At 46.2% G+C, this 25007-nt stretch overlaps 2 protein-coding genes across 7 annotated transcripts in view; one reads left to right on the top strand and one right to left on the bottom strand.

Moving 5' to 3' along the window:
- The window catches only part of Fkbp15 (FKBP prolyl isomerase family member 15), a 50927-nt gene extending 39966 nt beyond the window's left edge, over positions 1–10961 (top strand). For 3 of the 4 annotated variants that reach the window (XM_090330451.1, XM_090330452.1, XM_090330450.1), the window contains exons 22-27: positions 1190–1345; positions 2807–2959; positions 4288–4410; positions 4937–5044; positions 5461–6098; positions 7075–8078. In XM_090330451.1, coding sequence (XP_090186577.1) covers positions 1190–1345; positions 2807–2959; positions 4288–4410; positions 4937–5044; positions 5461–6098; positions 7075–7375 — 1479 coding nt within the window. In that variant the 3' untranslated portion in view covers positions 7376–8078. Of the gene's footprint in view, positions 1–1189; positions 1346–2806; positions 2960–4287; positions 4411–4936; positions 5045–5460; positions 6099–7074; positions 8079–10336 lie in introns of those variants that run through there. The other variant, XM_090330453.1, reaches the window with a different exon arrangement.
- Slc31a2 (solute carrier family 31 member 2) lies at positions 8056–24739 on the bottom strand. 3 transcript variants are annotated; one of them, XM_090330455.1, is made up of 4 exons: positions 24704–24739; positions 17865–17931; positions 16640–16829; positions 8056–8274 (listed from the first exon to the last, which is right to left on the bottom strand). In XM_090330455.1, exons 1-4 carry the CDS (start codon positions 24707–24709, stop codon positions 8130–8132), a joined length of 408 nt encoding a protein of 135 aa, XP_090186581.1. In that variant the 5' UTR covers positions 24710–24739; the 3' UTR covers positions 8056–8129. The 3 variants fall into 3 exon arrangements, with proteins under 3 accessions (XP_090186581.1, XP_090186580.1, XP_090186582.1); XM_090330454.1 differs by lacking the exon at positions 8056–8274 and adding an exon at positions 14027–14905; XM_090330456.1 differs by lacking the exons at positions 8056–8274; positions 24704–24739 and adding exons at positions 14027–14905; positions 17172–17341 and having other exon boundaries at positions 17865–17933.
- Between the last annotated feature and the right edge of the window lie 268 nt (positions 24740–25007).

Raw genomic sequence — 25007 nt, 5'->3', positions numbered from 1 at the left:
CTAAACAAAAAGTTCACAAGACCCTATCTAAACTGATAGAAAGCTGGGTCTGTGGTATGCTTGTCATCTCAGCTCCAGCTGTATGGGAAGCTGTCTAGTAGATAAAAGTGAAACCCTAGTGGAAAAATAATTAAAACAAAAAAGCCTGGGGCCATGGCTCAAGTTGTGGAATACCTACTTAGCAAGCTCAAGACCCTAAGTTCAATCCTCAGTACTGCCATATATATATGTATCTGTAGCAATCCACTAGAATAAGAACAGATAATATAGAAAAGTATAACATTTAAAAAATTGCCCCTAACTTTCTGCTTTGCTCTCCAGGCTATTACATAGATACTTTATAGTATGTGCTATTAAAATATTACCTTATAAAATATCATGAGGTATAAAAACAAAGATGTAGTTTGAGTCAAAAATAAATAAATAAATAAAAATTGCCTTTATCTCCTCTCATTAGAGATAGTGTACGATCTTCTAGATTGTTTTCTGTATGTGTAAAAGCATATATAGTCACTTACATATAAATGTCTTTGGTGACATTTTTAAACAATAAGCAATGTTTAATACTTTTGCTGGGCACTGGTGGCTCACACCTTGATCCTAACTAGTCAGGAGGCTAAGGTCTGATAAGTGAAGTTCAAAACCAGCCCAGGCAGGAAAGTTAGGGATACTCTTTTCTTTCTTTTCTTTTTTTTTCTTTTTTTTTTGTCAGTCCTGGGACTTGAACTCAGAGCCTGGGCACTGTCCCTGAACTTCTTTTGCTCAAGGCTGGCTCTCTACCTTTTGAGCCACAGTGCCACTTCTGGCTTTTTCTGTTTATGTGGTACTATTGTGACATGGAATCCAGGGCTTCATGCATGCTAGGCAAGTACTCTACCACTAAGCCACATTCTCAGCCCTCAGGGAAACTCTTATCCCCAGTAACTAGCAAAAAGCCAGTAGTGGAGGTGTGGCTGGAGTAGTAGAACATCAGCCTTGAGCTAAAAAGCCAAACAAGAGCAGGAGGCACTGAGTTTAAGCCCCAATACTGGCACAAAAAGTAAGAGGGGTGGGAAATGAAGCTAAAGTGAGAACCATTTTCCAGCAGTAGAATAAGAACCCATTAATGTCAGTAACCACCAGGGCACCCCTGTCCCTACCCATCCTCTGTTAGCTATCAAGAGCTAAAGGTTCTTCTCTTGTGCCTAAGAATCTCTCAGAAAGGAAGAAGAAATCTGCTCAAGAGCGCTGCCAGGCCGAGGAGGAGATGGAGGAAATTCGCAAGTCACACCAGGAAGAATTGGACAAACTCCGACAGCTATTGAAAAAGGCTCGCATATCCACAGATCAGGCTGCTGCTGCACAGGCAAGTGGCATTGGAGCTCTCTGGAATTACAGGGGGGTGTGAAGGACTATAAAAGGAACTCACAGCTTCTGCCTTATCTTCTTCTTACATTCTCTCATCTTGCAGAATGGTGGAAAGATGCAATCCAATGCAAACCAGGAATCAAATGGAGATTCTTCTTTTTAAAACCTTAATGTCTAATTGCTTTACTTAAAAATAAAAGCCAGAGGCTGGGAGTTTGGCCTAGTGGTAGAGTGCTTGCCTAGCATGCACAAAGGACCTGGATACCACATACATAGGGGGGAAAAAAGCCAGAAGTGGTGCTGTGGCTCAAGTAGTAGAGCTCTAGCCTTGAGAAAGTCCAAGGACAGTGCTCAGGCCTTGAGCCCAAGCCCAGGACTGGCAAAAATAATCATAAATAAAATAAAATAAGAGTCAAGAAGTAGTATTGTGGCTCAAGTGGTAGAGTGTTAGCCTTTGGCTAAAGAGCTTAGGGACAGCTCCCATGCCCTGAGTTCAAGCCCCACGACCAACAGCAGCCAAAAAGTAAATTAAATAAGCCAACTATACAGCCGTCAGCTACCTGCTTTCATTCTCCAGACACATAAACACACTTGAGAAGAAGAGATTTATTTAGGTCATCAGGAAAGCAGGTCAGGAACAGTGGCAGGACACAGCTGGCTCCCTAGTCTTTTTAATGAAAACTTTGTCATTGTAAATTTAAAATCTGAACCAGGCGATGTGGGCTCCTTCTTGTAATCCTAGCTCCTCAGTAGGCTGAGATCTGAGGATTATGTTTCAAAGGCCAAGACTCTTATCTCCAACTAACCAGCAAAAAGAAAAGTCTAAGAATGAATGGTAGACCCCAGTACCAACACATAAATCAATTAATAAGTAAACACAGAAATGAATTAATTTAAAAAATATGTACGTCTATGTCCCTTTAGATTGAATTGGTCCTATTTAGTTACCTCTGGCAATTTACATTTCTGCACCTCTAAAGTTTAGCCTGAGCCCTGAAAATGATGATCATAACATGGCCTTGTCCTCCAGAAACCTTTGTCTAGTAAAGCGCCTTTTTTAGAGTCATAACATCTTCCTCCCTCCATTTCAGAAACACATTTACTTTCTTTCTTTTTTTTTTTTTTTTTTTGCCAGTCCTGGGCTTGGGCTCTGGGCCTGAGCACTGTCCCTGGATTTTCTCAAGGCTAGGGCTCTACCACTTGAGCCACAGCACCACTTCTGGCTTTTTTCTATGTATGTGGTACCGAGGAATCGAACCCAGGTCTTCGTGCATGCTAGGCAAGCACTCTACCACTAGGCCAAACTCCTGGCCCCAACACATTTACTTTCACAGTAATTAAAGTGGATCAAACAGCAGCCTGCCCACATCCGGAGAACCTGGGCCATTAGCTTCTTCAGCACTGTGGAGGATTCAATGTGCAGGACTCACAGGATGTGGTCATTGCTTTGTCTTGGCAGTTGTCTGTGGCACAAGCTGAGCTACAAAACCAGTGGGAAGCAAAGTGTGAGCATCTGTTGGCCTCTGCCAAGGAGGAGCATCTGCAGCAGTACCAGGAGGCATGCGCGCAGAGGGATGCCCACCTGCAGGAGCTGACACACCTTCAGGAAAAGGTAGCCCGGTCCCAGGCCATGCCACCTACACAGCCCAGTCAGCAGGCGGCTTGAATCCTTTCATTCCTTCGCTTGTATAACTTTCAGTCCATCAGTCACCTTTCCCGTGTTTACATAGAGTGTTATTAGTTAGGTCAGTGACTGGAAAAAGTAGCAGCAGTGTTCTGGAACATGTTTCCTATTATTATTTGATCCCTCCTTTAGTAAGCAAATATTTACTGTATGTCAGTTATGTTGGAGTCCCTGTGTTACAGAAGGGTGCCTCCAAAGAACTCAGCCTGCAAGAGCCTCAGAATCCAGAAAGAGAAACAAAGATACACAGTTAAACACTGTAGGGCTTAGAACAAGAAGTGCCTAGGGAAACTGGGCAGCCTCCCAAAGGAGGTGACCTTCAAACAAAGCCAAGGCCAAGTAGCTGTGGTAAGTAGGAAGAAGCAGGACATACTGGGTGAAGGCACTGAGATAGGGATACCGTTAGGGGTGTGGCGGGATCATTAGACATAAAAAGGTGATTGGTGGGACATGGTACCAAAGTCTTCTATGTAGAGGCCAGTTCCTGGCCTTGAGTACCCAGAGATTGTGAGGTAGTTTACTTCATGTGCATGTGACTAGAGTTCTTACCTAACCCTATCATTTTCATTATATTACACCATTTATTTTCAGTACTAACGATTAAACTTAGGGCTTTGTACATGCTAGGAAAGCACTCTATGGCATGAACCATACTTCTGGCCCTTTTGCTTTCCCTTTTTTGTTGTTGTATTGATTTGCTTGTAGATGGAGTCTTGTGCTTTTGTCCAGGGTGGTCTGCAACCTCATTCTCCTACCTGTGCCTTCCAAGTAGCTACAAATATAGAAATGTACCACCATCCTTAGCTTTATTCTTCTATGTGTGTGTGTGTGTGTGTTGTGTGTGTGTGTAGTACTGCTTTGCTCAAGGCTGGAGCTTTACCACATAAGCCACAACTCTTACTTTTTTTTTTTTGCTACTTTATTGAAGATAGTCTCTCAGACTTTTCCTGCCTCGGATGGCTTCAAACTGTGATCCTTAGATCTTAGCCGCCTGAGTAGCCAGGTTTACAGGTGTGAGCCACCAGCACATGGTTTTTTATTATATTCTTGAGCCGATTAAGAATTTAAGTAACCTTAAGTGCTGAGAAGTGAGTGTGCCACACTAGCAGGTGGGAGTGAAAGTCAAGAGGTAGGGCCCAGCAGCCCTTCTGAGATTAGGATTTATGACTGGGATGGATCTTCTCCATCTGGGTTTCCTGACCTCTGCATACTAGTCCATGTACCTGAAGCACAGCTACAGTCTGTTCATTTTGCAGTGCTCAGCCCTCCAAACCCAAGTCACAGCCCTCACAGAGCAAAATGATCGGCACATCAGGGAACTAGAGAAGACCAAATTCCAGGTGTCTGGGTTAAAAACTGCCGCTGACCCCTCTGAGAAGGTGAGCTGATATTTGAAAGAAATTGAAAACAACTGGGGCATTGAATGTGTCTATCAAGCATTCAGGAAACACATGGTCAACATGTTATGTTGGTAGTTTTTTTCCTAACTACTGATGCACCAGTTGTCCAGCTAAAAAATTAATCCTTTAGAACCTATCACTGGTGGTCAAACCAAGAATCAATGCAGCAGAGGCTTTGATAGAGAAGCCTGAAGCCACTCATCCTTGTGGCCAGGGGACTTTCTGTAGTGTTCATGGAGGGAGGGAGGCACTAATGGATGGTCTTAGAACAGTCTTGGCATAGGGCATAGCTTGCCTGCTCTTGACAAGAGGTTCTCAGGACAACCTTCTATCACAGTGTGCTTGTCCACTGCACAGTGGCACTCTGTGTTACAGACATGACTAGCTATATCCCTCTATCAAGTTCTAAGATGCCTTCATTATAGCCTTCAGTGCCCCTCTCTGGAATGTCTGTGTATCTCCTAATGAGTTCATTTTGATAACAAGTACTTTGATCTTGACACAGGTCAAGAAGATCATGAACCAGGTGTTCCATTCATTGCGGGGAGAGTTTGAGCTAGAGGAATCTTATGATGGCAGGACCATTCTAGGGACCATCATGAATACAATCAAGGTACAGCTGGCCAGTTGTAAATTGTTGCATTGGATAGAGTTTCATTGCCAAAATGCCTTCTAAGAGATTGTGAACAAAAAGAGTCAAGTTAGGCATGGTGGCACATGCCTGTAATCCCAGCACTGCTGAGGCAGGAAGATCACAAGTTCAGGTCAACCTGGGCTACATAGTGAGACCTTGTCTCAAAACAAACGCAACACCAAAATGGATGAATAAGTGAAACAGAACTGTTTCAGGACCATTTGTCAGTGACTGGGATGCTTGAAATGGCATGTTCTGCACTGATGGGAGCAGCTGCTTCTTGGAGAGAAGCACAGTGTCGTGGACTAGGTGACAGTCATTGACTGAGGACTGGGGTGCTAGTAGAACCTGCTGGCCTCTTCAGTGCTTATGTCCCTCTTCTTGGTTTTGGACAGATGGTGACTCTGCAGCTGTTGAACCAGCAGGAGCGAGAGCAGGGGACAAGCAGCAGTGAGGAAGAGCGGTTCCACCCCCCTATCCAGGAGCAAGAACAGGAGCAGACAGTTCTAGACACTCCTGAGGCTTCTCCAGTTCCCCCAGGCAGGGAGAGACAGGAGGCTCTTGAGGTGCCATTGGAGCAGGTGGCAAAGGAAGCTGACCCGCTCCCTGCTCCCCGGTATAGCACACAGAGAAGGGAAAGGGAGCCTTCAGAGGCCGAGACACTCTCAGCTATCAAAGATTGCTCCCTCCCACCTCACAGAGCCCTGGGGCCTCCAGGTTCCATTCTTCCTGAGCCCTCTGGCCCTGCAGCTGTGGACTCTGAGTTCGAGGAGCCACTTGCTGCTGGCCTAGTGGCAGAAAACCTTGACAACCCACTGGACAAGGTGGATGGTCCACCACTGAATCCAGACCCTGAGAAGGGGGAGCCTCCTGCCTTAGAGCCTGAAAGCCCAGAAGTAGAGCCTGAGCCTCCGGAGTTCAGTGAAGATGACAGGGTTCCCTGCACTGCTGGTCCCCATGAGGCACTATCAGGCACAGAAACGAGTCTTACAGGAGCGGCCCTGAGACCCAGTCACTTCTCTCTTCACTCCAGGTATGTCACTGTGACACAGTGGCAGGGACAGGATGACTGGGTGTGGAGCTGGTGTATTTGTTCAGGGCTGGTGACTGATACTGGCTTACTCTTTCACCCATGCATGTATTCAACACATTATTCAACAATAATGTGGTAGGCAAGGAATATATGGTTCCTGAGTACAAAAAAAAGTGGCCTGCATATTAAAAATGAAGAAAGCAAACAGGATGCTGTGGTAGAGAATAAGGAATATTCTATATTAAATAGGTGGTTAAGGAAAGAATCTGAGTAACATGTAAACTCAGTCCCAAGGATGGAAAGAAGCCATCTATACTAAGAGCAGAAGAAGAGATTGCAGAGAGAAAAGCATATGCAAAGTTCCTATAGTGGGAGGGGACAGTTTCTAGTTAAGAAACTGCAAGGAGACATAGTAAATGCAAATGACATTGAGATTGGGAAACTAGGTAGAGACAGGACACAAATTTTTATATCACAATTAAAAGTTTGGACTTATCTGGGCTCCAGTGGCTGGTGACTATAATCCTAGGTACTCAGGAGGCTGAGATCTGAGTATCATGGTTCAAAGCCAGCCCAGACATGAAAGTCCATGAGACTCTTTATCTTCAATTAACCAGCAGAAAACCAGAAGTGGCGCTGTGGCTTAAGAGATAGAGCTAGCTTTGAGCTGAAGAGCTCAAGGACAGCACCCAGACCCAGAGTTCAAGCCCCACAACTGACAAAAAAAAAAAAAAAAAAATTAGACTTCATGTAAGTACCCTGAGAAGCGTATTAAGGGCATTTAAGCAGAAGAGTAACATAATTTAGCTAATTAGCTTTAGAAGACCACTTAGGCTATGCAGGGGATGCAGAAGGGATGGAATGAGGGTGGGAGGCATTCCTAAGGAGTCTCACTCAGTTCCTTTGACCCTCATGACTGAGGACACTGGTCGGGAGCAGAAACAGCACCATTTTCTATGACTTGGTTTTTCTTCAGTCTCTCTGGGGACAAAGAGGACGAACTGTTTCCAGGAGCAACTCTGAAAGTTCCAAGTCCCAAAGCTCAGCCTGAGGAGGAGGAGGATGAAGATGAGGTGGTAAGGAAATCTCAGGCCCTGCCACAGCTGCACACCACTGCCTGGGGGTTCTTCCCCACTGACTGGGAGAAGAGAAAAGGAGCCTGCTGGTGGCCTGCTCCTTGGACTCTGTGTGCAGGGCCATGTGGAAGTAGGTTTGGGGCTGGGAGGAGGCAGCTCTGTTCATGGAGTGGGGATGGTCAGCTGCCACTTCACTCCTGAGACATCCTCTCCATCCACGGAGGAAAGGTGAGAAGGACTTGAAGATAACCTGGTGGATAATTTTCTTCCTAGACAGAGAAACTGAGGCTCAAAAGATGACTTGCCTGAGCCCACAGAGGCAGGTAATGGTAGAGCAAGGCTCTGCCTGCTTTCTAACCTGCTGTCCTGTTTGGTCCTCACACTTCACAGCTTCAACACTGACAGCGTAGCCCCGCTAGTGAGTGCTGAGCAACAAAGCAAGTGCTGACAGTTCATGCATCTGCTGTCCGCACTGTATGCAGTTATAACCCTGCTGACTGTCACTAAGACCATTGTGACTGCATGATGGGAATTGCTTAGGGAGAAATTATGTGTCTGCAGAGGAGCTTCAGGCTCACAGACAGAAATAGGAGATTGAATGAGGCAAATTCTATCTCCTTGTGTGTCACCCAAGTGGGTTTTGCCTTTTGCTAAAAGCCATGGCAGACCTGGGATCCAGTTTGTTATGTACCAAAGCCCTTTCCTCTTGCTTGCCTGCCTTTGAGAGAAGTATTCTAGTTCCTCCTAGTACCTTTTTTTCACCCAAGAATTAAATTTCCATTTAGAATACTGAATGCAAATTCTGTACTTTATAGAAAAAAGAGGGAAAAAATCTACCCCTAAATAGTCGAAAATTTTATTATTTTACCTTTTTGTGCCAGTATTGGGATTTGAACTCAGGACCTCATCCTCTTGCTTAGCTTTTTTACTCAAGGCTGGTACTTTACTACATGGTTCATGGTTCCACTTCCAGTTTCTTGCTGGTTAATTGGAGACAAGTCTCTTGGATTTGTCTGCCCAAGCTGACATCACACAAAAAATCCTCGGATATCAGCCTCCTGAGTAACTGGGATTCCGGGTGTGAACCACCAGCATCCAGCCTATAGTCAAAATTAGCCATATATAAGTAGCGTGACTGCTAATACCATCAAGTAAACATCTGTTTCTTTATATTCTCATTTCATCATCTATTAATTCATTGAGATAGGGGCTCTTAATCCCTTATAGATCACAGGACTGAAGCTCAGAAAGGTTAAGTGGCATATTTCCGGCTATGTGGCTGGTAAACATAGATCCAGAACCTTTGCCAAACAGAACAGGAATTGTGATCCACGCTTGAAAGCCCACTACTATCAGAGTTTAGACATCACTTAGTAACCAAGTCTTAGTACAAGATTTGTCAGTGGGGTATGCCATGCTCCCTTCCCTTGACCTGGCTTCTGTGACCATCCATCCCAGTCAGCCAGTAGTTCACAGAGCATGAAGTACCTTAGAGAAGGCAGTTCAGTTTGTGTCTGTCTCTAGCATTGGTCCTACCACCTCTGTGGACTAGTTCCCTGCTAGTCCAGAGAAAGAGGGCCAGAAGCTTGAGTCAAAAAGGCGAGAGAGCCTCCTACATGGCTTAAGTTTATTTATTTAGCTGGTCATGGGGTTTGAACTCAGGCCCTTGCTGCTGTCCCTGAGCTCTTTTGCTTGAAGCTAGTGCCCCACCATGTGAGCTATAGTACCACTTCCCCTGTTTTAAAGTTTCATTTGGGCCTCTTGCTTTGGACCTGTCATCTGGCAGGAGCATGTTGGTAAGACAACATGTGGCCAGGAAGCCCAAAAAAAGAGGAAGAAGGAGCTGGACCCTGTGTTTCTCCTAGGAGGGTAGAAAGGTCTTTTTCTCAAATGTGAACATCACATCCAGAGCCAGTCAGGCAACCTTAGGCCATGACAGTGTTTTGTTTTGTTTTGTGGGTCATGGGGCTTGAACTCTGGGCCTGGGCACTGTCCCTGAGTTCTTCAGCTCAAGGCTATTGCCCTACCCCTTGAGCTACAGTGCCACTTCCAGTTTTCTAGTGGTTAATTAGAAATTAGGGTTTCAGTGACTTTAGTGCCTGGGCTGGCTTTGAACCGCAATCCCCAGATCTCAGCCTCCTGAGTAGCTAGGATTACAGACATGAGCCACCGCACTGAGCTGACAACTGTGTTTTTTTGTTTGTTTGTTTGTTTTTTAATTTTATTTTAAGGTATAGAGGGGTTTTAGTTATATTCACCAGATAGAAGGTACATTCTTCCTCACACATTGATACCCCTTCTCATGGTTTTTGTCCCCACTTCCCTCCCCCCACCTCCTCCCCTAATCTTTTTTCCCCTCCTATTTGTGTGTGTGTGTGTGTGTGTGTGTGTGTGTGTGTGTGTGTGTATTATACCAGGTAACAATATGAGATTAACCAAAAGGCAACACAAGAGAAGAGAAAACAAAAAAGAAAAAAAATAGTACATTAAGAATAACAGTCACTCCTAATTAAGCTCATGTTTCCATGTCCTTAAGGTCCATTAGTTTGGCCTCATCCTATATGGCCTTATGTGTCCAGGGTTTGAGCTATTGTTATTCTCTGCTAGGTGAGTCCTAGGTTTGTACTAATTATTACAAATGAGGGAAACCATTGAGCCTGTGTTCCTTGGGTCTGGCTTACTTCACTTAATATGATTATTTCTAAGTCTTTCCATTTCCTTACAGATGTTGTTCTTTCTGATGGCAGCATAGAATTCCATTTGACAGCTGTGTTTTTGAATGTGATTGCATGTTTCCCAGGCTCCATCATCTGCCTGCACCCTCTCATCTCTCAGGCCTGGTTTCTGTTTCTGTCTCCTGCTCCTGCCTTCTGACCCTTCTTTCTCTATACAAATTGTGCAAGTTACATAAGAGGAATATCTGTTAAACCAATACCTGTGCACAAATAAATGACAAAATTAGCCAAACGAAGTTGGTCTTGTCTCTGTTGTCTCAGCTTCATCTGGAAGCCCAGGCTCTCTGGCCACCAGGCCCATCCATCCTCTGTACTTCCTTTCCTACTGAGAGCCGGGAACAGTCTCTGGGCCACTTCCTCTCACAGGCAGGAAGGCTACCTGGGGTAGGGACAAATGAGGACTGACCACTCTTTCCTGTTTTGTCAGAGCATGAAGGGATGCCCGCCCCCAACACCCCATTTTGGAGATGACGATGATGACGGTGACACTGGCTGGCTGGGATGAAGACCCAGGAAACGGGTGCACAGGTTTCTCTACCAACCCTTCCCTAAGCATGATTTTGCACAGCCAGCCCTGAGTCCAGGCAAGCCACAGGGTGAGCGCTCTGAGGACAGATGTCTGAGTCTCCTGTGGCCTGATGAAGAGGATCATGACCCTGCCTTTTGGACTGGTGTTTTGAGTAGCCCATGTGGTCCTGCCTAAATCCCAGTTAGAGGAAGGGCTGGTAGATTCCCTCTATCTAGTCACCTATAAGAATCCTTCCCTGTCTTCCAAAATTTTCCTTCATTCCCTCCACTATTAGATGGATCTGTGAGTCCCCCCTCCACCTGCCTCCCAGGTCTCAACTGTATCCCAGCACACAAGGTCTGTCACCTGGGCAGGAGGAGGAGAGCTTCCTGGAGAATGGCAACTACACCATCTCAATCCAGTTCAATTCGTAGCCTGTAGTCCTGGAACATGTGTCTTTTTTTCTCTGCCTTAAATCTTATCCAAGAGGTCAGCAAGTACTCGAATTAGCATAGCTAAAATAAACATCTGTAATGAAACCTGACTTGGGCCCTTGGGAGGAGCTGGGTTTGATTTCCGGGATGGCTGTGCTGCACAGACACATGGACATACTCAGTACCTCGTACTAACACCTTCAGGCTTTCACTCATCCCAGCTACCTAAGGTTGATTTCCTGAGGCCCAGCCCTGTCCTCCACTAGCCCTATAGGATTTTCTGCCGCCTGGGACACCATGCAGAGAAGGTGGGGGGTTCCTCACCTCTGCTGTTCCTAACAAAAAGGTTCATTACTCTGATGGTGGCTTCCACTCGAACTCAGGCCAGAATCAATACAGAGAACATCAGTGACAAAATATTAGTTGGGTTTGTTTGAGTATCTTCTAAAGACCAGTCTTTAACAAGTAGAAAATGTTTAACAAATATTCCTTGAGGCTGGGGGAGCATAACTCAAATGGTAGAGTGCTAGCAAGTTAAAGGCCCTAGACTGAATCCCCAGTATAAGAAAGAAATTAAGAGAGACAGACACAGATTGGGAGAAAGACAGAGACAGATGGACAGAGACAAAGTAAGGAAAACAAGGAAAGAGGAGAGAAACAGGAGACAGGGAGGGTGGGAGGGAAGGAAGGAAGGAAGGAAGGAAGGAAGGAAAGAAAGAAAGAAAGAAAGAAAGAAAGAAAGAAAGAAAGAAAGAAAGAAAGAAAGAGAAAGAAAGACAGGCCTCTGAGTCCCAATCCGGATTTGCTGAGATAGAATTTCCATCCATTATGGTAAAATAGAGCCCAGCTTTGTCTTCCGTCACAATGCAATTCTTTGTTTAAGGGCACTTGACTTCAGCCAAGTGACCTTTTCTCTCAAATATAGCCCATCTGATCCAGTGAGGAAAAATAGCCAGGATGAATCTTATTTCTGTCACTCATGAGTTAAGCGACTTCTCTGTTCCTCTGCTTCCTTATCTCTAAGATGAAGTCAGCTATACTCCTACATTGTAGTGAAAATTATATACATTAATGTTTGTGCAGCATGCTTAGATTGGTACCTGACACATCAGTAAACACATGGGTATTGCTAAATCAAAACAAAATGATCACCTTTTTTAACTTGGCTCTGAAGAACATTGACATGAGAACAGTGGATCATCTACTAAGTCTTGCCATGTAATCACTCAGACACAAAACCCAACATTTTAAACACTTTATGTTGTAAAAGCCTCAAATGTCTAGGTACATTTAGGGATTGAAACTGAAGAGTTTGCTGATATCACATGAAAATGTTCATCCCAAATGGCACTGTGGCTTAAGTGGTAGAGCTGGAGAGCTCAGGGACAGTGCCCAGGCTGAGTTCTAGCCCCACGACCAAAAAAATAAAAATAAATAAATGGGGCCAGGAGCATAGCCTAGTGGACTGGCAAAAAAGAAAAAGAAAAAAAAAAAACAGCAATGCCCCAGGGCAGGGAACCATTGCTGGTCAGGACTTTGTGATGGATGGGTGGATAGATGGGTGGATGGATAGATGGAACCTCTTCAATACAACACAGTACATGCAGCCAGCTCTTCAGTTCCCTTAGTGCACAGGAATATGTGAAGTAATCCTGAAAGTGTTACTTTCTAGGACAATTTTTTTTTAAGTTTGTATAAGAAGGAAGGTTTTCTTTTGTCAGTTGTGAGGTTTGAACTCAGGGCCTTGCCTCTGTCTCTGAGCCTCTTTGTGCTTAAGACTAGCATTCTACCACGGGAGCCACAGCATCACCACTGGGTTTTGTGTGGTTCGCTGGAGATGTGAGTCTCATGGAAAGACTTTTTTGCCTAGGCTGGCTCCTAACTATGACCCTCAGATCTCAGCCTCCGGAGTAGCTAGGATTACAGGTTATGAACCACCAGCACCTGGCTAAGAAAGGAATTTTTATTGAGTTTGGTAAAATCTCTTCTGGATACCTATTTGGGACAAGCTGCCTTTTCTCCATACACAGTGATATTTTCATTTTTTTAAATATAATTTCATTATTAACATTAAAGTGTTATACAAAGAAGTTGTTTTATAAGTCAGGTAATGAGTACATTTCTTTTTTTGAACATTTTTAACTCTTTGCTTTAGCCATCTGGGAAAAAAAACTATCTTTTTTTTTAAATCAAAATGTGTAGCTTAAAGTTCCTGCTTTTACCTTGTGGCTTGGCTCTTGCTACAGAAAAGAGCAACTGCTTTGGGATAAGGAAGAGTTTTTGAAATGTAAGGTTTTTTTGTGTGTCTGTCATTGTGACTCCAGTGGTTCTTGGAGAGCATATTTATAACACATCCCTGACTACGAATTGCATAGGTTATTTTCCAGCTAATGTCTACTGAATAACATGATTAAATTTAGGATACATTTCTTCCTGTAACTTAAAAATTGGTCATTAGCTTCTGCCTCCAGGGAAAGAAGGAACTCAACCATCCCAATACTATGGAACTTATTCTCTTACAGTGGGTACCCCATTACTACTTGCTGCACAAGCAAAAGGGTACTGATGAAGTAGGTATTCTGGTGTGTCCACAGCGAACAAGGGCTCAGCTGGGCCACGGTTGTTTTCACACACATTTGTACACACCTCTGCAATCCCCTCCCTCACTCATAAGATTAGTTGCTACAAGGCCTTTGCATGTTCAATATCAGAATGAAGGCAAACTAGACTTTTAAAAAATATATTTATTAAGATGTATTTTTTTCATTCCCAAAGCTTAAAAGCATCTTTCCAGCAGGCCCCTGAGGCGTCTGAGCATAGACGTTACAGTATACACCAGTGATTTCTTCTTCCTGGGTTTCTTTTCTATAAATTGAAAAGTCCAAATACCTAGAGTCCATCTAACTTGAAAAATGTACTCACTTTGGTCTGTCTGTCCACTTCATCCTCAGTCAAAAGTCTCCCCAGCCACCCAGCCAGCATGGCTTAATCAGTATCCTCAAGGACTGAATCATGTTTCTCCACCGGATCATCATGAGCAAGCATTAATAAATGAGGAACATTAGTAACTGAACAGTATTAAATGTAGTTCTCTGTTGAGAATAAAAGGATTAAGGCCATAAAGAGCTCCTCTACCCTGGCCATCAGGCTGAACTCCTACTGCTGGGAGTTGTCCCAAGTTGGAGCTGGCTGTGCTGAGGACAAGCCTCTTACCAGCTATCAGTCTTTTCCTAGGAATGGGAGATGGGCCTCAGCAGATACTGCCATCCCTTGTGGATACAATAAAATCATTAAAAATTTTATTTTGCCTAAATGTGCAAAATTGTCAACCAGGCATTCAGTGGGAAAAATGAGAAATCTTGGTTTGTCAACATGATTCACAGATGAGATAATCTTGGTGTGTTCCAAAGGCTTAAAGGTGAGACAAAGGAGCTAGCCGGACTCTGTCCTTCCAAGCACAAAAGAGGCCAGTTTGCCCGATTAAAGATGCTCCCGTAGATAAGGCACAAAGTAGAAAAGAGGCCTTGTGGGTCCTGTGGCCTTCATCACCCAGAACCCTCTCTCCGGCCTGGAGGTCTTTGGAAACGTTCGTGTTCTGACTCAGACACAGCCTGCTAGGCTCAGCTGCTCTCCCCCTGGGCTCTCATTTCTCCATGCTCCACTGGTCATAGCAGCAGACAAGGTCCAGCCCTGTGTAGACTGGTGGACATGGGAGGTGGCTGCAGTGGCCTCGGAGGTCCAGAGAGGACCTGCTGCTAGCTTCAGCTCAACGTTGCCAGGAACTGGGAAAGATGGTGAGCAGTCACCATCAGAAGTGGCTGGGACTGAAGTACGTTCTGGCAGAGCAGCCCCTTCAGCCATCAGCACCTGTGCATCCCTTGCCCGCTACACCATGCTGAGAAATGGGTAAACGAGGTAGTAACCCACAGCTGAGCCTAGGACCACACCCAGGAAAATCCAAGTATTGTAGGACATTACGGTCAGCATCACAAAGTAGCCAATGACCACCTGAGCAACATGAACCAGAGACTGCCCAAAGTAGCACAGAAACCACCTAAACAGAAAAGAGAGCCAAGTTAATGTGGGTAATGAGCCAGGAATAGAGTGCCTGAGCTGCAGCTACCACCGTGCCCTGGTTTTAATTAGTTGAGATGGAGTCATACATTTTTGCCTGGCTAGCTTTGAACTGTGTACCTTCCAATCTCAGCAAAGATTTCAGGCATGAGCCACTGTGTCTGACTGAGGTGCTTTATAAAGAAGCATATCCACCACATTTAGCTCTGAGCTTCCTGGCCTTCCAGGCAAAAAGAAAACCGTTTATACAATTTACGTAAATTATTGGTAAGGCACTTTTTTTCCCCCCTTGAATTTACAGTGGAAGGCAGAATTAGAATAGAAAATGAGGGACTTTGAGCCAGGTGCAGTGGCTCACACCTGTAATCCTAGCTACTGAGGAGGCTGAGATCTGAGGATCACAGTTCAAAGCCAGCCCAAGCACTAAATAACATGAGACTCTTCTCTCCAGTTAATCACTAGAAAACAGAAAGTGGGCCTGTGGCTCAAGAGGTAGGGCGATACCCTTGAGCTGGAGAGCTCAGGGCAGTGCCCAGGCCCAGGGGTAGGGTGGTAGCCTTGAGCTGAAGAGCTCAGGGACAGTGCCCAAGGCCCAGAGTTCAAGCCCCATGACCCACAAAATAAAAAAATTTAAAAAAGAAAAGAAAATGAGGAACTTCAGTGACAGATTAGGTCCTAGTTCAGCCACTCATTAAATCTGGCCTAGCACCAGTATCTTAACCGTTCTGGATGTTAATTTACCCAAGAATAGGGGGACAAGGAACAGGAAACAGGAGCTTTCTCTTGCTCCGTGCTTGTGAGGATGTGATGGGGAGTGGCTGGTGATAGGGAAGGAGAGGACAGGCCAGGGATTCTAAATGATTGCCAGATCACAGTGTGGGGTGGGAGAAGATAAAAGGGTGCTTTCTTCTTCCACCAAATGGGGTACACTGATGACAGGAATGCTTCTTTCAGGATACCTGCTTCCCCATTTGGTTGCAGTTTGCACCCACGTGCGCGCACACACGTGTGTGTGTGTGTGTGTGTGTGTGTGTGTGTGTGTGTGTGTGTGTGTTGGCCTTGTGTTCTTGTTTGGCTTTTTCACTCAAGTGTAGCACTCTATCATTTGAGCCACATCTTCACTTCCAACATTTTTTTTTTTTTTGCCTGTCCTGGGCTTGAGCTCAGGGCCTGAGCACTGTCCTTGGACTTTCTCAAGACTAGAGCTCTACCACTTGAGCCTCAGCACCACTTCCGGCTTTTTTCTATGTATGTGGTACCGAGGAATCGAACCCGGGTCTTCATGCATGCTAGGCAAGCACTTTAACCACTAGGCCAAACTCCCGGCCCAACTTTTTTTTTTTTTTTCTAGATTTGTCTGCTTGAGCGGGCTTCAAATCATGATTATTAGACCTCAGCCTCCAGAGTAGCTCAGTAGCAGAGATGAGCCACTAGCACCCGGGCCTGACTCCTTCCTGGGTTTGGAAGCCTAGGCCTACAGCAAAGTTGTAAATGTTACAGCTGCCTGCAGAAATCCTGAGCCCTGCTCTGAGGCTGTGGCCCAGGTACCAGGAACTCCACATGGCACAGGTAACTGTCTAACCGCCTTGGCCAGTCCTGGTTCCTTCACTGGGCCTCCATTTCCTTTCTGTGCACTGGGCCAATGCCCTCTGGGCTTAGCCTACATCTCAGAGCGATATGAAGCTCTGTCCACTCCCCTACCCAGTGCTTGTACCTCCGGTGCATTCTGTTGACCCGGGGTGAGTCCAAACTTGCAGAATCCCGGTCTGTCTCCAGGATGACTTGCTGGCTGGTGGAGACAGGAAGGCTTTCCAGAGTCCGGTGAAGCAGCTTGGCTTTGCCAACTTTGATGGCTTCATATAGTACAGCCAGGAGCAGGACCACCAATACCGAGAGGGCCATGCCTGCCAAAAGAAAAGGCAAGTAGAGAAATAGTTTCTTGTGTCCCACATAACCCTACAGAGGGGACTACAGAGAACAATCAACTACATACTTGAAACAAAATAAAAAGCTTGAGGCCCCCCCGGCGCTGGTGACTCAGACCTGTAATCCTAGCTACTCAGGTCTAGCCTGCCTGAGTAGGAAAATCCAGGAGACTCTTTTGTGCTTGCCTTGAGTACAAAAGCTGAGTCCCTGAGTTAAAGCCCCATGACCAACACACACACACACACAAACACGCTAGAGGCAAAAAATTTCAATGTGTCAACCCACACAGAAATGATACACATTTGAGTAGAAATGTTTACCTTGTCCTGAGCATTTTACAATGTATATATGTCTTGAAACATCTCATGGAATCCCATAAATAGGGACAATCTTTGCCAATTAAATGCAGTGCAATTTTCAAGGCTAGACTGTAAAAACCTCATATACATGTCTCTCTTGTGGTATAGCACTTGCTCTTTGAACCTGCCACCTACAAGGAAGCACACGCCATGAACACTTCATGTAGGCATTCCTCCAAGTCTCTATTCCTGTTAGAGCTTCAGTTGCAATAGCCCCAGTGCACACTCATGCGTGCGCTCTCTCTCTCTCTCTCTCTCTCTCTCTCTCTCTCTCTCTCTCTCTCTCTCTCTCTCTCTCTCTCTCTCTCTCTCTCTCTCTCTCTCTCTCTCTCCTCTCTCCCTCTCTCCCTCTCTCCCTCTCTCCCTCTCCCCCTCTCCCTCCCTCCCTCCTCTCTCTCTGTCTCTCCCCCTCTTCCTCACCCCTCACCCCCGTGGCTCCCTTGGCCCTCACCTTATGAGGATCATTGAAAAATGGGGTCCTTTGTGATTAACAGGGCCCTGGCTGCAAATGGAATTATAAAGGCAAAGTTCCAGCATAGTATTTCACTGGAGAAGACAGGCTCACTACAGGCCCTCAAAAAAAGAACCCAGGCTCTCCACTGCTTGGCACTTGAAGGCTTCCTAAGTTGCAAGTCTGAGTTTCCTGGTTCTTACCTGCAGGACTGTGAACACTCCAGAAATCAAACAGAAGCACAGCCTTATCTGAGAAGATGAAGTGCATCTAAAAGAGAAAGGAGGGATACATCACAGGGGCATAGGGCATGGAAGCCCTTTTTCTTTCTTTCTTAATTTTTCTTTTTCTTTTGGTGGGTCACGGGGCTTGAACTCTGGGTCTGGGCACTGTCCCTGAGCTCTTCAGCTGAAGACTACCACTCTACCCCTGGCCCTGAGCGTTGTCCCTGAGCTCTTCAGCTGAAGACTACCACTCTACCCCTGGCCCTGAGCGTTGTCCCTGAGCTCTTCAGCTGAAGACTACCACTCTACCCCTGGCCCTGAGCGTTGTCCCTGAGCTCTTCAGCTCAGGGCTACTGCCCTAACTTTGAACCACAGCCCCACTTCCCATTTTCTACAGGTTAATTGGAGATAGAGAATCTCAGGTCCTTTTGTGCCTGGGCTAGCTTTGAACTTTGATCCTCAGATCTCAGCCTCCAGAGTAGCTAGGATTACAGGTGTGAGCTACCACGCTGGCGGAAGCCCTTTTTAATTCCCCAGCAGGCTCCTCTGGAGGCTGAGAACATGAGGCCACAGGACCATACATGATGCGAGGATCATTACTGATCATCAGTGGAGATCATACGGAGCAGGGGCTTTCCCAGCCACTAGATGACCTTGACCCCAGCTTCTCAAGGATAGCCCGTTGGTGCCCTCCAGGCCTAGGGAAGCACTAAGCCCTGGAACACCTGGCTCCTCTTACCTTCCCTCTTGGCTTCCCCAAGCAAGGAGGAAGTCCTGCTAAATCTGGGCAGATGGAACAGGGTGGACAGAGTCTGCCCAGGGACAGACTGTCTCCAATCTGTATGCCATAGTGTCCCCACACTGATTAAACGATTTGCCAAGCATTAAGGAGACAGGTTAATGGTTCTGCCCCAGGCATGCCGGTGGTCATACAGTGTCTATCAGAATACTGCTCTGCCAGCCCACTTAGGATTCAGGGTGGCACCAAGGCATTTGATTATGAATTTAGCTTGATGTCATAATAGTCTTCTATGTAGCAGGGACAATTAGGCCCATTTTATATGAGGAAACAGGCCCAGAAAGTTCAGTCATTTGCAGGAAGTCCTGAAGTTAGTGAGCTAAAGTTAACCCCATGCACTCTAGAACATCGCATCTCAGTATCCAGGAGAAAATGTTACGAGAGAAGCTGACACCGGAAGCCCATGCCTACAGTCCTAGCTTTAGGAGGACAAGACTGGGAAGGTCATGGTTTGAGACCAGCCAAGGCAAAAACTTCTTGAGTCCACTTCTCAGCCAATAACTGGGTATGGTAATCGGTGGCTGTTATTGCAGCTCGCAGGAGGCTGAAAGAAAACCACAGTTCCAGGCATAAAAGTTTGAGAGACTCCATTTCTAAGGAAGCAGCCAGGTGTGGTAATGTACACCTGTCAGCTCAGCTACAGCAGGAAGATCATGTCCAGGTATGGACTAGGCAGGAATTATAGCCATCCTAAAAATAACTAGTGCAAGAAAGGACGCCTATCTGGCAACACAAGGCTCCAAGTTCAAACCCCATATGGTGGTGGGGGGTGTGGTGGGAGGGAAGAGCCAATGGGATTCCACATGCCCAGCCAGGCTGAACAATGAATGGTACTTAGCCAAGACGAGGGTCTGATGAGTCACCCTCTTGGGAAAGGCAAGTTGCTCTGCAGATACCTGCCAGGCTCATCCAGCCAATAGGGTCCTGGCTGCATTGGGACCAGTTAGTGGCAGTCTTTGACAATGGCCAGATACTAGACTCTTTGAATGTCAGTTAGAAATTTTTGGTCCCCTGACTTTCAACTTTTTTTTGTTGTGGTTGTTGTTACTTGTGGGGCTTGAACTCAGAGCCTGGGCACTGTTCAGCTCAAGGCTAGTGCTCTACCACTTTGAGCTACAGCTCTACTTCTGGTTTTCTGGTGGTTAACCGGAGGTTAGAATCTCATGAAATTTCCTGCCCTGGCTGGCTCTGAAACTGGATCCTCAGATCTCAGCCTCCAGGGTAACTAGGATTGAAGAGAGGGAGACCCAAGCTTCACTGCTCAGTTTGGTACACTTATCGGGCTCAACTCCTACCCTCTACCTCTTTTAAAACCAGACAGAGGAAGTGTGCTCCAAGAGAGAAAGGGATTTGCCCAAGGCTTCCCTACAAGAAGCTTCACAATTACTGTCCATCCACATTCCAGCGGAAATGAGCCCATCTTTCCATGGCTATTAGTTAAGATCAAGTGGAGAGGCCCAGAAGAGAAAGAAAATGGGTTCCTGGGAAGGTTATGGGTGTGTAGCTTCTGTGAGCAGAGTAGAGGGACAGGCAGAGTAGGTTAACTATCATTTTGCTTGATGTGTCATAGGATCATGTGAGTATTCTATGACTTCCCAGAAACCAGGTGTTTGAGCTTCTGTTTGCAAATGACAGCCTTAAAAGTACAGATCAGACATGTCCAACCTTCTCCCGCTCTCAAATGTAGGACCAGAAGCAATACTAAATAATAGCTGACTGAGGTACTGGTGGCTCATTCCTATAGATTTGAAGCAGCAAGGCCAGAAAAGTCTATAAGACTCATCTCTGAGTGCCAAAAAAGCCCAACATCTAGCCTATGAGTACAAGCCCCAAGACCAGCACCAAAAAAACAAAACAAAAAAAAAAGTGGTTCACACCTGTAATCCCAGTTATTCAGGAGGCTGAGATCTGAGAATCACAGTTAAAAGCCAGCCCGGGCACTAAAGTCCAATTAACCACCAGAAAATTTGAAGTGGTGCTATGGCTCAAGGGGTAGAGCTGAAAAGCTCAGGGATAAGACTCAAGCCCAGAGTTCAAGCCCTATGACCAACAACAACAACAAAAAAATATGGCTAAGTCTAAAATTTGACATATCACACCAGTTAATCAGAGCCTTTCTCAGGCCTTAGTACCTCCTAGAGACAGTGGACTAAACCAATCTGAAGCTGATACAGTCACATTTTTTTTAAACTTTTTTTTGGTACCAGTACTGGGGCCTGAACTCGGGGCCTTAAGCTCTCCCTTGGCTTTCTCTGCTCAAGACTGCCGTTCTACCACTTGATCCACACCTCTACCTCTGGCTTTGCTATTTTATTGGAGATAAGAATCTCAAGGACTCCCCTCCACTCCACTTCAAATCACAATCCTCAGGTCTCAACCTCCTGAGTAATGAGGATTACAGGCATGAGCTACCAACATGCAGCCTTTTTCACAGGTTGTTAAGAGGTTGTCTGAAAAACAGATTCTGTGATCATATAAGTTTGAGGGAAACTGGAACCGGGAAAATGTGAATACCTTCCTTGCTTCTAGAATGATGAAGAGCTTCCTTTCTTGTTGCTGAGTATCTCATAGGAGAACACCCCCAAAGAATACAACTGCAGAAGTGCTAAGTCTAGAAGTAGCCCTATTTGGAGGACAGTGCTATTATTTTGTGCCTAGAATTATTCTAACAATATTATGTCTTCACTTAATGATAAGAGGTAATTGTTCTTTGCAGCTCTGTTTGACAGATGAAAACACCAAGGCTCAATTTCAATTGCTTGCCAAAATGTACAGCTAGGCTGTGTCCTTGAAGGCTGTGCTCCCAAGATCTTTCAGGGCAGCAATTAATCCCTAGAGGTGACATTTCCCAGTGCACACTGTGAGGTAGAGGCTGTTTAATGGTTAAAATCTAAATCCTTCCATTTGTCCCTTCTTCGACACAGAGGAAAATAGAGCTAAGACAAACCCACTGGAATTGTGGTGATACAGAGATGAGACTGGACTGCTTTGTTAGTTTTAACATTTTGGAAAGAAGACATGGCCATTTTTATTGTTGTTGGTGGTGGTGGCTGTGGGACTTGAACTCTGGGCCTGGGCATTATCCCTGAGCTCTTCAGCTCAAGGCTATCACCCTACCCCTTGAACAACAGTGCCATTTCTGAATTTCTGGCAGTTAATTGGACATAAGAGTCTCATAGACTTTAGTGCCCGGGCTGGCTTTGAACTGTGATCCTCAGATCTCAGCCTCCTGAGTATCTAGGACTACAGGCATGAGCCACCATGCCCGGTGACATGGCCATTTTGAGAGAGAAGAAGGAAAGGAATCCCTGATTCTTCCCTAGGAGGAAGGAATGTACGACAAAACATTTCTGTGTAATTAGTACAATAGGAGTTAGGCTGTCCAAAAATAAAGAAAGCAAATGATGGCCAATCATAACTGGAAAGAATGGCGAGGACCCAAGATATTACAGCTAAAGAACACAGCATGAAGAGCAAAGAGATCAGGTACTCGGGGCCATAGATTTTTCTGGAAAGACAACACTGTTTTTCATACTTCAGCATGCTCCACAAGCACTCTGGGTGTTTCTGAGATAGGTGACTGTGAAAACATGCTTGGAAAAATAACCTGACCTAATGAGGACTGGTTAGGTAACTTATGTTACTGCTTCAATGGAAACTGAAGCCATCATTTTAAAAAAGTTACACTGAACTAAGTGCCATTTGCTCAACCTATAGCCCTAGTTTCTCAGGAGGCTAAGACCTGGAGGACTGAGGTTCAAAGCCAGCCAGAGGAGAAAAGTTTGTGAGACTCCTTCTCAATTAATCTGCCAAATGATACATCAGAGGCCTGGATCAAGTGGCACAGTGCCATGTGAGAGCAAGCAAGCCAAGAAAGAGGCCCTGAGTTCAAGCTCCAATACACCCCCCCAAAAAAAATTATGTTGAAGAACTTAAAACCAGTTTTTTATCCATCTAACATGAAAGTGGTATTTGCTGAACATAAAAAGCTAAAACATAAAAAGCTGAAATAGAAAAAAAATGACTGAGTTATATCCTATTAGAATTTTGAACAGGAGAGTGTTCCAAAAGATTAATATGCAAAAATAAACAGGTATAAATAATTCTATGAGCCACTTACATTGGAGTTAAATTCTTTCAACTTCAGTGGATACCTCCAGCACCATCTTTGCCAAGTAGGTGGTTATGCCCACCCCCCTTGTTTGAACCCAGCTGGTAAAGCCATTGACATGAATGGAATGTCCCCAATGCCTAATCATGCAGGGAGTTTCCATTACTGGCTACTATCTATCATCCTTGAGACTGTGCCAGCTACCTCAGGAGCTCAAAACAGGCCACACCTTTTGTTACAGACCTGAACACCTTACAGACAACAAAATCTACGTAACCACCATTTCCTTTCGTTGTGCCAAACCCTGGAGACACAGAGATGAATGTGAAAAGATATCCCTGGAGCCCACCATCTAGTGAGGGTGAGAGAGAAATGGACAGATAATTCTAACAGGGTGAATGGGGTCAGAGACAAAAGGCAGACTGGAGATATAGCGCAATGATGTAGAACTCAACAAGTTCATATGTCCAATATCCAGAACTTCAAGAGGCCCATGACAAGAAGGCACAGTGGAGGGAGATTTGAAGATGTAGGGACAAAGCTATCTAAGTGACACCTGGGGGTAGGGCAGGTGGGTTTGGCAGCTCTGAATTGAAGGGAGTAGGAGGCAAGTAGGAAGCCAGGCTCCAGAGTGTTCAGAGCTAGAGTAACCCAGAGAACATCCCTTCCCACTCCTAGGGAATATGAAGCTGAGGGAAGAGCAAAGACCCACACGTTGCTAGGCCTTCTGCACTCCTGCCTTTTTGCTAGTGAAAAGACTTCAAATCAGGATATCCTAACTTGAGACTTCAGTCTGCAACATTCATTCGGGTCAAGGGTTTTGTGGTGATATATGCTTGAGGTGGGATCCTGATCTTGTTTCCTCATGAGGGATGAATCTCAGTCTCTGGCAGTAGAATTTATCTGTACTTCATTCAGGGCCGCACCCTAGATAGGGAGGAGCTGTGGGCAGGGCATGGAGTAAACAATCCACAAGATTCTTTTTATCTTCTCCTTTGGGGTCACTTACACTTTGGTTTAAAAAAGAATAAAAGGACTGGAAGCAGGGCCTAGTGGTAGAGTGCTTGTCTAGCATACATGAAGCTCTGAGTTCAATTTCTTAGTACCACATACACAGAAAAAGCCAGAAGTAGTGCTGTGGCTCAAGTGGTAGAGTGCTAGCTTTGAGAAACTCAGACCCAGGCCCTGAGTGCAAGCCCCAAGACTGGCAATAATAATAATAATAATTATTATTAATAATAATAATATGCTAGCCAAAGACTTCACTGGGCGATGAGGGTCCTTTTTTAAAGGACGAGCAAGGAGGTGGGGTGGGCGCTGAAAGGGTCTACAGGCTTCCTGCCTCGTAGCTTCTGTGACATGTTCCATGATATGAGAAAAGTGACATGAATTCTTAAAGAAAAAAGAAAAGCTTTTCCCGAGCTCCAGGGTAGGGAGGATGAAGTAGCCGCGTCTGTTTCAGAAGCTCGGAACAGGAACTTGTCCCGGGCAGATAGGGGGTGGTCGGGTGCGCGGACCGCGCCGGGGAGGCTCGGCGGAGGAGAGCCTTCTTGGAACCCCGCCGCCGCTTCTGCTCCCACCCCTGCCACCCGCTCTGGCCACCGCCGCGAGTCGGCAGCAGGGACCCCCGCAAATGCCGATCCCCCGGGGCCGCGCCAAAGCCGCCCTCGCGCGTCCGTGCGGCTGCACCGACTCCCAGCGGCGGGGACCGACAGACAGAACCTCCAAGAGCCGCTGTCAGCCGCACCTGCCGCGGCCCCCCGTCCCGATCCAGCACTGACAAAGGCACCAACCAACACACCCCCTCACCAACCCGGGACTTGGGGCTGGGAGGATGTCAGGGTGCGGAGGCGGCTGCTCCCAGGGATCCCCCACCCGCACCCCTTCTGCGAGGCGCCTGGGACTCACCGCCATGGTGAGCGCGCGGGCGGGCGGGCGGGCGCCGAGGTCACAGCTGTTGCACGCCCGGGTCTCCCGATCCGACTTCGCTAGCAGCCGCCCGGACCGCGACCCGGACCACGCCGGTCACGTGGTCTGGACAGGCACCGCGAGGGCGCCTGGGAATTGTAGTCCTTCTGCAGGTCCCGGCCCGCGGCCACGCCCATCACACGCGTGGCATCCTCCCCCTACTCTCCCACCCCCAGCACCGGTCCCACCCGCCCTCCGGGATGCTGACCGCAGTATCTTTGGAGCTGGGGCCTCAGGTGTTCTG

Source organism: Megascapheus bottae, chromosome 3, assembly GCF_031878675.1.
Source record: "Megascapheus bottae isolate mThoBot1 chromosome 3, mThoBot2.hap1, whole genome shotgun sequence".
In the NCBI taxonomy this organism is placed as follows: Eukaryota; Metazoa; Chordata; class Mammalia; order Rodentia; family Geomyidae; genus Megascapheus; species Megascapheus bottae.
Note: the sequence above shows the minus strand (reverse complement) of the source record. Positions and strands in the feature narration are given on the sequence as shown.

Excerpts from the sequence above, each read along its gene's own strand:
- Slc31a2 (XM_090330454.1), bottom strand. Across the intron at positions 16,830-17,864 it reads GAGTGTTCACAGTCCTGCAG|GCATGGCCCTCTCGGTATTG; the intron begins GTAAGAACCAGG and ends TTCTTTTGGCAG. Across the intron at positions 14,906-16,639 it reads GTCAACAGAATGCACCGGAG|GTGGTTTCTGTGCTACTTTG; the intron begins GTACAAGCACTG and ends TTTTCTGTTTAG.